Source organism: Nipponia nippon, unplaced genomic scaffold (genome assembly GCF_047370975.1).
Source record: "Nipponia nippon isolate SJK-2023a ecotype South Korea unplaced genomic scaffold, ASM4737097v1 scaffold_5, whole genome shotgun sequence".
Classification (NCBI taxonomy): domain Eukaryota; kingdom Metazoa; phylum Chordata; class Aves; order Pelecaniformes; family Threskiornithidae; genus Nipponia; species Nipponia nippon.
In genome coordinates, this window is record NW_028262369.1 from 52,429,109 (window position 1) to 52,439,124 (window position 10,016).

Sequence of the window (10,016 nt, forward strand, 5' to 3'; positions counted from 1 at the left end):
CCCCCCCTTCAAGCTCTGTCAATGCACCCCACTAGCTTGTGAGCAAAGACCCTCTTTCCCCCTTTGAGAAAGGTGAATCCCATCCGACACCAGCAAGCCTGGTGCCATGTAGGCCATCCCATATCAATGGCTTTGTTTCGTGGGGTTTACTTCCAACCCCCTGGAGTTGAGGCCCCCAAACCAATCCCCCTCAACCACACACACACACACACAATCCCTTCTTTCAGTACCAAGTGCTGAGTAGCATTCTGTTATAACATGATGTCATTAGTAATTAGGGCCTCATGGGAACCACAAATTGATCTCAGATTTTCCTGGGCCTGGAGATCATTCAGGAGAAAAAAAAACCCTGAACATAAGCATTTCTGTCAGGCATAATGAAAGAGGAGGACAGCTTTTTTGGCTTCCTCATCATGTAATACAGAGATTTTCCCCTGCTGTTAAAAAGAGTGGGTTTAACTGATTCTTCGTGGAAAGTATCACATCATAACATACAGCTGGCAATAATAGCAGATTAGGGAAATGACTAATTTAGGAAAGAATGCCTAACAGTCAGGTCTACTAGGCACAGAATATTCTCCTAAGGAAAGGGATGGAAGAAGCCCTGCTCACATCTTTTCAGCCTTTGCAGAGGAAAGCATGGGATGACCAAAGCTGGAGAGAACCTATAGTATTTATGTGGAAGACTCCAATGGTCTAACTCTGTAAGTCCTTCTCCATCCTACAGGTCAGTGCTTGAAGATTTGGGGTATAGGCCTTTACAGTATTATCTTCTGCGAGCACCCAGTCAGCCATAGGAGATGCAGGACTGGAATCTGCTTCTATGAAGGCAAGAGCTGATAAAGACATGGATGTAGATACTTTGCAGGGTGCCACCCAGGCAATGTGGAGATGGGATTGAAGAGAGAAAGAAGGACTTGTAGTCACAGGAAAAAGGAAATGCAGGTCTAGGACAGGTCTGGGGTTGTGGAAGAGGGGGAGAGAAAGTTATAAGATCAAAGACTGAGAAATGGGGCAGAGTAGAATATGTACATATCCAAGCAGAAAGAGTTATACAATGCAACACTAGAAGCAACACACGCTGAAGCTGAAGAAAAATAGCCAGAAAAAAAAGGAGATGCAGCAAAAGGAGCCATGGGCTGAGACCTGAGCTTTCTAAGTACCAAGGGACAGTACACTGTGCGATTTTTTTGAGCAAAGCATTTTGCACGCTAGAGCCAGAACAGAAGCCACCAAGTTGTACCACAGTACTAGAGACACAAGAGCTGGCAGTTTCCTAAGTGCCAAGTTGGAAAATTGGCATGTTTAATGATCCTAAAGCCCGGGGCTTTCTTGAGGAACACAAGAGGAATAACAAATATTAGAAGACATGTCAGAAAGTCCTTAGCAATTTCACAGAAGTACTGCCAATATCCAAACAGCCATCGCTTACTTGAATAACTCTTGAGAAGAGCAGCAATAGACCTGTCTGACCAACACTAGGAAGGTAGCATTTAGGCTCAGAAGACACAAGCATTACCAGTGATGGATATTTATCATGCGCTCTGCCCTCAAATGGGTGCTGACTGTAGAATGCCATACTGTCATGGGGATGACAAGGGAGTGCATAGCAGCAGCCTGCAGAGAGAAGCAAATGCATCTGCAGAGGCACATGGCAGAGCTGTGTTCTCAGATACAGAAGAAGATGTAGCAGCACAGAAGTTGATAAACCAGCTCATCTCTGAGTAAGTTGGAATACAGTCGCGCTCCTTACATCTTGCAGCACTTCTAGCAATAAAGAATGACGCGAGTCAGTAACACCAAAGAGCAGAACTTAGTCATAGGGGCTACCATTTTTTGTTAGGAGCCTGACAAAAATGAAGGGAGGGTCAAAACAGGCACAAAATTATGTTACTACTACTCAGTTGCTAAGAAGTCTAGCTCATTTTCGTTCTGCTTTACGTATTTTTCTCGGTGAAGCATTCAGCTGAGACAAACTACTAGTTTTACAGACTCTCCATAAGTATAATTTAGTTTAGCCAGTTGGATTATTTGTCTTTATTTTCTGTGGTGAAACTGTTCTACCATTCCAGACCCCATCTGCTTTAGAAAGCTCTGCATCAGACTTCCTTTTCTCTGGTATTGGTCATAGAAGTCACTCGATGCAACTGCTGTAATAAGCTAGCCAGCATTCTGTTTTCAATATTACGTAATCTTTATGCAATTAATGGTTGCAATTAATGCAACCAATGACTGCCAACAAAAAAAATGGAACCATTAATTTAGCAAGATTGTTTCTTTTGCAAGTATCTACCTTTTTTTACTTCCAGACTGAATGAACCTTACCTAACACTACAGAAGTTTGGGATGATTTGAAATAATGAATAGAAAAACAGAATTATAATCAGCCAGGTAGATACTGTGCTTCTAGATTAATCCTTATATTTACCTTTTCTTCATGCTAATTTTTCTGCAATGTCTGATAAGCGAGGTGTATTAACTGTTCATATGTGAATGAGAGATTGCTTGCAAAATCCTACATACTCATTAGAAAGTGCAGAGAGCCTTAACAGTATTTGGACATTTGCTAGTTAGTATAAATATGTATTTTGTAACAAATGACCTAGCTCCCGTCTGTTAAATAATTAGCTGCCAGTTTAAGTCAGTCTTTCCTGAAGCAAATCTTTGTTCTGTTGTGGGCACAGCTCAAAAATTTTGTAACTCCCATATTTGATCGATTTTACTTATCCAATGAATGACATTTTTATTACAAATAGTATAATCAATAAAGTACTTTTATTGTGGAAATAGCGATATATTTCATTTTATGTGGTAAAGAACTTCTACTGGCTTCCACCATTGAGTCTGTGAAAAGGTGCACTAGAAGGCAAAGGAAGAGCTTTTGGATGAGAAAATATTGAAAAATTACTAAAAGTGTTTGTTGTAGTTATAAGATGTAAGTGTGACCAAATTCCAGCATGATCTCATGACAAAAGGAAGGGCTTTTAAAACAACTACTGTCACACAGAAATCAGAGCCTAAAATGGAAATTACTAGGAACAAGCATTCTAAAAAAATTACCTTCTAGGTTAAACCCTAGCTCCGTTAAAACCAAAGGCAAAACTCCCATTTACTTTAGCAGATACGTGGTTTCATATGGTTGGGGGAGACAACCTGGGAAAGCTTAAGCCCTTCAAAAGGGAGTGACATTAAATACTACTGTACATTTTGCAATAATAATACATGCCCATAATACAGAATTATTGATGTTTGCGTAAGGCTTTCAAAGCCTTTGAGGGCATCTGCTGTAGGAAGTCAGAGAAAAATTGGCTGGGTTTTTCATTCAGAACAAACAATAGGAATCTCAAAGGAAATAAAAATACTTTTCTCTTACCTTTCCAGTACTTTCAGCTGTCTGGTTCAGAGCCCTTCTGATACAGCCACCGTTTGCAAAGGTAATTCAAGCAAGCTGAAAGGTCATCAAATCCTCTCTTCTTCCTAGTCCAGCTGCAAACCAGCACCAGTCCCTGCGGTGAATTTAAGTCCCCATGGAACAGATGAAAGGAACCAATAGAGGCCTCAGGGTGTTTCCCTCCCACAAACTGCCTAAGGAGCACACTGAGTTTGGGAGCAATTTCCCCACTCAGTCTTGCACACCAGCAGAAAGAACCATTTCCTATTTGTTTTATGCTCCACTTCTAGTCAAAAGGCAGAAAGCCTTTCCAGCCCCATAAATCTGGCAGCAAACATCTCAGAATTATCACCAAGACCCACGTATTGACAAGCACATTTGAAGTATTAATGATGTGAAATTCAGGTGGAGTGACACAGAAATTAAAACCTTTTAAAACCAGCAGTAGCTAAACACAACACTGCACTTATTGTGCACAATACTTTAAAAAAAAAAAAAAAAAATTGAGAACTTAAACCAAATTATTTGTTGTAGGCATTGTTAAGGTACCCACATGATTATTTTAACCATGTGCATTATTGAGCCCAGTTTTTAGCTAACAAACTGTCTCAAATTCTCATCAGTTACTTTGCTTTACTGCAACCAGAAGCTGTGCTGAGGGAGCTGAAGATGGCAGCAGGCTAAGGGCTATCAACATGCATCGTTAGCTCTTGCAAATCTCAGTTGCTGCAACAGGGTAGTGAAGTCAAATACAGCGTGCCTACCGCACAGAACAGGGCAAACACCACTAACTCGCACTGGGGCTCTGTGCTTTCTCACTTAGTTTGTATTTTTTAAAGTTGTAAGCACCAAACACTCTGTCCTGGGCAACCCTGTTAGAGAAAGGGAAAGATACTACTGCAAGGCAACATGCATGGTCCCACCTCCAAAGCTGGTAAAGTGCTGATTACACAGGTGATGCTATTGAGCAAGGGAGGGATTCAGTCCTGGCTGAAGGAATAGTTCTTCCCACACTCACTGGTTCGTCACCCATCTGAACCATCTAACAAACACAAAGAGACCAAAGGGAAGTGCAACAAAATGCTGAAGAAAAGAATGCATGCTCTAACATCCAAATCCCCTTTGATCATATCCAGCCCCCTACTTTATTTGCTCTGCTGTTATTCTACAGATTGCTTTTACCAGCTGGAGAGCTGCAAAAATAGAAAGTTATAAACAATAACATCAGGGAACAAAGCTTGAAATTCTCTCCCTGCAAACACCTGAAACCTACTTCCAAGCCAGTCACGCATCAGCACACAACATCCCTGGGACGCACAGTGGCAAACAGCCTGAGTTTTGAAGACTGGACACTGACAGAAGGGTTGCAGCCCACAGGCTTTGCAGGCTGAGCCCCTTCTGCTGCTGCCGTTTCCCTCCATAGACAGACCCTCACACAAGTTTACAAGCAGCCTTCCAGCTTCTCTGACTACGAAGGGAGCACAGAGAGATGGGAAATGAGGCCAGTAGCAAGCATCTCACCTCTCCGTGGCTCATGAGACCCATCTAAAGCAAGGAGAAGTGAAAATAGCTATCCCGCTATGACAGTTTAATGCTCTGTGTAACAGGTATTAGTGGTTTCAGCTTGGCACATCCACAGGACAAAAACCTTCAGGGTAGTTAACACCTGGGTTGGCAAGGCAGCCAGAAACTGAACAGGCTGTGGAGAATTAACCAGTTCAGCAGCACCAAAAATAGCCTCTTTCTGCTCATCACCATCACCTGCACCATCAGCCTCGGCAGGTAAGTTATTGTGGAAGCTGTTGCTGCTGACTGCAGCACGGATAATAAAATTTCACTGCGTTAGCCTGCCCATCTGGCCACTTCTTCCAGATTATACCTAGGTACTTCAGGACTGGTGTAACGCACCAGGCATCTAAGTAAAACACCTGGCACACAGACAATGAGCAGCATGACAAACTGAGAGAGAATCCAGCTTCTCATGTCACGTTTTGGATGTAGCTAACAAGCTGATATGAATGGAAAAATTAATCAAAATTATTAATTCAACATCAAAAATTTAATGGATGTTCTCCCTAAAATCAGGACATAGGCTTATTTTAAAACCTGCCTAAGTGAAGTCTCAGTAGGTAGAACAGGACAATTTCTCTCACAAAACAATAGGACAGTCAAGAACAACAGAAGCAGAATTTCCCATATATTTTTCATTGTTCAGGGTTATGATTATTCCATTTTGTCTGTAAAATGCTGTAACTTACCCGAAACTCATGAGTTGAAAAAAACGCAAGATGCTGATATAAATTTAGGAATAGTCCTAGGTGATAAGCAAGCGGACAAAGAAACTATTAAGAAACAAAACTAAAACTGCGTTTAGGAAAGCAGCTGGCAGATAACCCCATACACAGCAATGATGGGTGTACGGGACAAACGTGCTTTTCTGGGGAGGGACCGCGCAACGCGGTGCCATGTCTCTGCACCGCATTCTCCTGGGGGGACTCTTTCCCCTCTCGTTTTTCCAGAGTTTCCTCTCCAACCTGGGATCCTTTTGGTCCACCCCAAGTCGGATCCTGAGGTTTCTGTGGAAGATGCCAGCTGCCTCTAATGACGGAGGTGCCAGCGAGGCTGACGTCAGCACCGGGATATACAGCGCGGCCCTCTAAAGCCGTTTGGGTTCTTCTTTTTCTCCACCCGCAAAGGCACTGGCAGTGCAGCCTCACTGGGACAGGAGGGACGCGGCGAGCAGAGCCCTGCCCGCCGGGCCGGGAGCCCACCCCGAGACCCCGCCGCCCCGCACCGGCTCCCCCCGCCAGGCCCAGGCTCAGGCGCATGCGCGGCCCCGCCGCTCCGCACCGAGAAGATGGCGGCCGCCGCGCTGTGCTGGGCGCTGCGGGCCGCTCGGCAGGTCAGCCCGCCTCCCTCCCTCCCCTGCTCCCCTTCGGGGCCGTGTCCCGCCCGGCCGAGGCGCCGGGGAGCGGGCAGGGCCCGGCGGGGCGCCCCGGGGCTTGTCAGGCCGCTGGGGGCGGCGGCGGCCGGCTCGGCCCCGCGTCAGCCCAAGCCTCGCTTGAGCCGCGGGGTTGGCCGGCGGCGGGAACACGGCTGGTGGGGATGTGACCTGGGGGTCGCGCGTGTCTGCCGTGGCGTGGCCGCCTTGCCGGCTGCTGTGAGCTGCTCGGGCGGGAGCTGCCCTGCAAGGAAGCGATCTGGAAACGTCTGAGAAAGAGACGTTTACGGGAATAATTCATACTTCCGTTGGGCAAACTGGTCGTGCCACGGGTGGGTGTTGTAAACCTAATGTTTTTAATTAGGTTCTCCCCTCGCCATGCACGGGGCAAGCGCGGAGCTACTACGTGGACTGGAGGATGCTGCGGGACGTCAAGAGGAGGAAGCTGGCGTACGAGTACGCGGACGAGAGGCTGCGGATCAACGCCATCCGGAAGAACGCCATCCTGCCCAAGGAGCTCCAGGTACCGGGCAGCGGCCTCGCCACCGGGGCTCGGCACGAGCCCACGCACTGGGCCGCAGCGGCCGCCCTGCAGACCCAAGCGGCCCTGCTGGGTCACGGACGCTCGCGTTTCCTTAACTCACGAGCACAGAATCCCGTCGTATCGCATGGTGACCGCTGGCACCCAGGCGTCATCGGAGCCTCTGCCTTCTGCGGGTGTTTACAACCACAGCGTATTCTCCTGACTGGAGGTTGTGTGTGTTGCGATGTGGGTTTGGTTGGGATTTTTTTTTTTTTTTTTTTTTTAAACCAGTGCTGCTGATGTAAGCAGTATATGTAACACTACATACGATGAAGTCTCATTTTTTTTCCCTCACAGCTGTCACTGACATACATTCAGAAAGCTGTTTTCCTTATTTCTGATAATATGGTTACTTTTATCGTTTCCTAAATAAACTTTACTTTTTTTTTGCTTATTTAAAAACCTGGAAGCCTGATCCAGCCAAACCCACCAATTTGTTCAATTAGAAATACTTAATTTTACTCCTTGCCTGAGCTACAAGCGTGTAAAAGCTGCATCAGATCTGGGTGTTAGATCTGTTCTTAAAAATGCACATATTCACTGCCCTGCTCTCAGCTTTCCTTGTTAAGCATTACAACTATTTGCAAGTATCAAAAATATTCCTACAGTATTCCTACATGTGTTTGATCTGGCCATGCCTAGTTGTGGGGAGATCCTTTCAGCCTTAAACATTCTGGGAGAGAAAGTGTCTGGCTTTATGTATAGACTTTACCATTCTCTTGGCAAGTCTCAACTGCGTTGGATGTCCTTACAGGGGAAAAAAAAAATGAATTGCAACTGGCTTTGCTTTTGGTATTCCTCAGCTGCTTTTGTCACCTTTTGAAGTCACAAAGTCATAGCAGCAGTTAGATTGAAGAAAAAGACTCCAGGAAAGTAACTTTTTGCTCCCCTACAAAATGTTACTTGGTCTCCAAAATTAAAGTCTTAAAAATTAAGCTACAAGTCTTCTCTGAAAGTATAGGCTGCTTTCTGAATAAAATCGTAGGAATTAAATAGGCCAGAAAAAATACTGCAAGTGTTTAGCTGTACTAGATAGTGTATATATACGGCTATATATGCCAATAAGAGGCACAAATGGACAAAACCAGTAACTGAAGTGTGTTCTGAAGATAAGAAGTCCTACTGACCTTGCTGTTACTGAAGTTGAAAGTCCCATTGCTGCTGTCTTGATGCCGTCCTCCTTTGAAAGCAAACATCCCTTTAGAAGACAGCCTTACACTGTTGCTTTTCAGCACTCCTGCAACATAGTGGGAGTTTTTGTAGTCCAGCCTCAGACCTTCCCTTTACTTCCAACTGTGACTTGCTATCATGACTGAACACAGGATTCTTTTCAGCCCTTCTGTCCTTTAGAAAATAATACATTACAAATGCTGCAGTTAGGGACGCTTGCCTAGCCTCGAGCGACTTCCTTTAGGCTGCATTTCCCTGCTGAGCTCACTTCTTGTTCTTCTGAAATTCCATTTGCTGCTACCTGGTGCTTCCCGAAAACTGTTGAGCTCTCTTGTTGTAGTACATGGAAGGGCCTTTCTTAAGCCTTCTCATTAGAACAGAGACACTTTGACTTGCCTTCCTCTGCCTGTAGCTCCTTCCAAAGTATATGAGATTCCTTTTACTGACATCAAAGCATTTTACTTGGGAATGCAGTTAATAAGGGACATATATATATAAGTTCAGCTTATCTTAAAGGACTAGCCCACCCTGCAACATGGACAAAGCCAAGCAGATTTTGACTAACGATAATTACTGGCATGAGGTTGTTCAGTCTGTGTAATAAGGTTAACTTTGGGGTCTCCATGTGGATCATTTTACATTCACTGTCAGGATGCCCAGAAGGAAAGGGTCGAGTGAGGAAGACAGGTGCAAGTTCCCTATCAAATAGCGAAGCATACTCGTGAGGTGGTAGAGAAGCTTGTGGTGGTACCAGCTCTACAGCTAGATTTTGAGGTCTGGCAATAAGCCCCCTCAAAATCCTGGGGAACATAGACAAACTCTATGCTGTGGTCTTCTGTTTTAGGAAGTGGCTGATAAAGAGATTGCTGACTTGCCCCGGGACAGCTGCCCTGTGAGGATCCGGAATAGGTGCGTCCTGACATCCCGCCCTCGGGGGGTGAAACGACGTTGGAGGCTCAGCAGAATTGTTTTCCGACATTTTGCTGACCATGCTCAGATGTCTGGGATACAGAGGGCTATGTGGTAGATCACCACGTGGATATACATTCAGGCAGAAAACACAAAACAGGCTGTTTGTGTGTTTTGAGTAATTAAAGCAAGACTGTCCTGTCTAAGAGCCCAGCATCAATATCAGACTAATAAGAGAAGGATGAGAAGCCATGCGGATTCATTAAACTCCCTTACTGGATTGCGACTGGCATCAGCTAACCGTCAAGAAGCAGCATAACTGCACTAAGCTGGTTTGTACGAGAGGTGGTTTTATTTTGGCGGGGGGGGGGGGGGGGACACGGACAGACACGGATGACGACACACGACGGGGACGACACAGGACACACACACACCATTGCCTGATTGCTGCAGAACTAAGTTGAAGTTTGTCAGAAATAAAGACATACAGCACAAGGCTCATTTAAGCAGTTTTTTTGCCACCATATGGTAAATTCACCATGGTAATTCGGGTAAAAGCATAAATGAAATTGTACAACAGGGCAAAGTAGTATTCTGCCATTAAGAAGGATGAGCACCAACTGAAAATAAAACATGGCCTCAAGTTTTATATACTCTTGCTATGCAAACTTAATATATGTATATTAACAAGCAGACACAGTGGATAAAGGACCTATTAGAAACTACAATGTGCTAGTATTTATCTCCTGCTTGTAGTGCAGCGCTGGGTCCAATGCTTTAAGAACAAGGTAGCAAGTCCTAGTCCAGACCATAATAGGAGAGTAATGGCTTCCTTAGTTCATCAGGTAACATCAAACAAATCCGTCCTTGGGAGAGGCATGAGAAGGAAGCAGGAAGGAAACAACAGTAGCAACAAGCCTGCTGCTAAGCTCACGTTTGCCCCCTACTCCTCTCCAAAGCAGGGCAATAAAGGGGCAACGGCTCCTCTGTCCCCCTCCCTAGCAGGGGGGCGAGAGCCTGCA

General features: G+C 45.2%; 2 protein-coding genes across 3 annotated transcripts in view; one reads left to right on the forward strand and one right to left on the reverse strand.

Moving 5' to 3' along the window:
* TNN (tenascin N) overlaps nt 1-6,019 on the reverse strand; it is a 36,373-nt gene extending 30,354 nt beyond the window's left edge. The window contains exons 1-2 of one of the 2 annotated variants that reach the window (XM_087733872.1): nt 5,650-6,019; nt 3,374-3,506 (exon numbers count right to left, since the gene is read on the reverse strand). The gene's annotated coding sequence lies outside the window, so the exon portion shown is untranslated. Of the gene's footprint in view, nt 1-1,519; nt 1,530-3,373; nt 3,507-5,649 lie in introns of those variants that run through there. The other variant, XM_087733873.1, reaches the window with a different exon arrangement.
* Nucleotides 6,020-6,117: 98 nt separating this feature from the next.
* Nucleotides 6,118-9,322, forward strand: MRPS14 (mitochondrial ribosomal protein S14). Its single transcript, XM_087733891.1, has 3 exons — nt 6,118-6,293; nt 6,697-6,855; nt 8,930-9,322. Exons 1-3 carry the CDS (start codon nt 6,249-6,251, stop codon nt 9,110-9,112), a joined length of 387 nt encoding a protein of 128 aa, XP_087590017.1. The 5' UTR covers nt 6,118-6,248; the 3' UTR covers nt 9,113-9,322.
* The last annotated feature ends 694 nt before the right edge of the window (nt 9,323-10,016 follow it).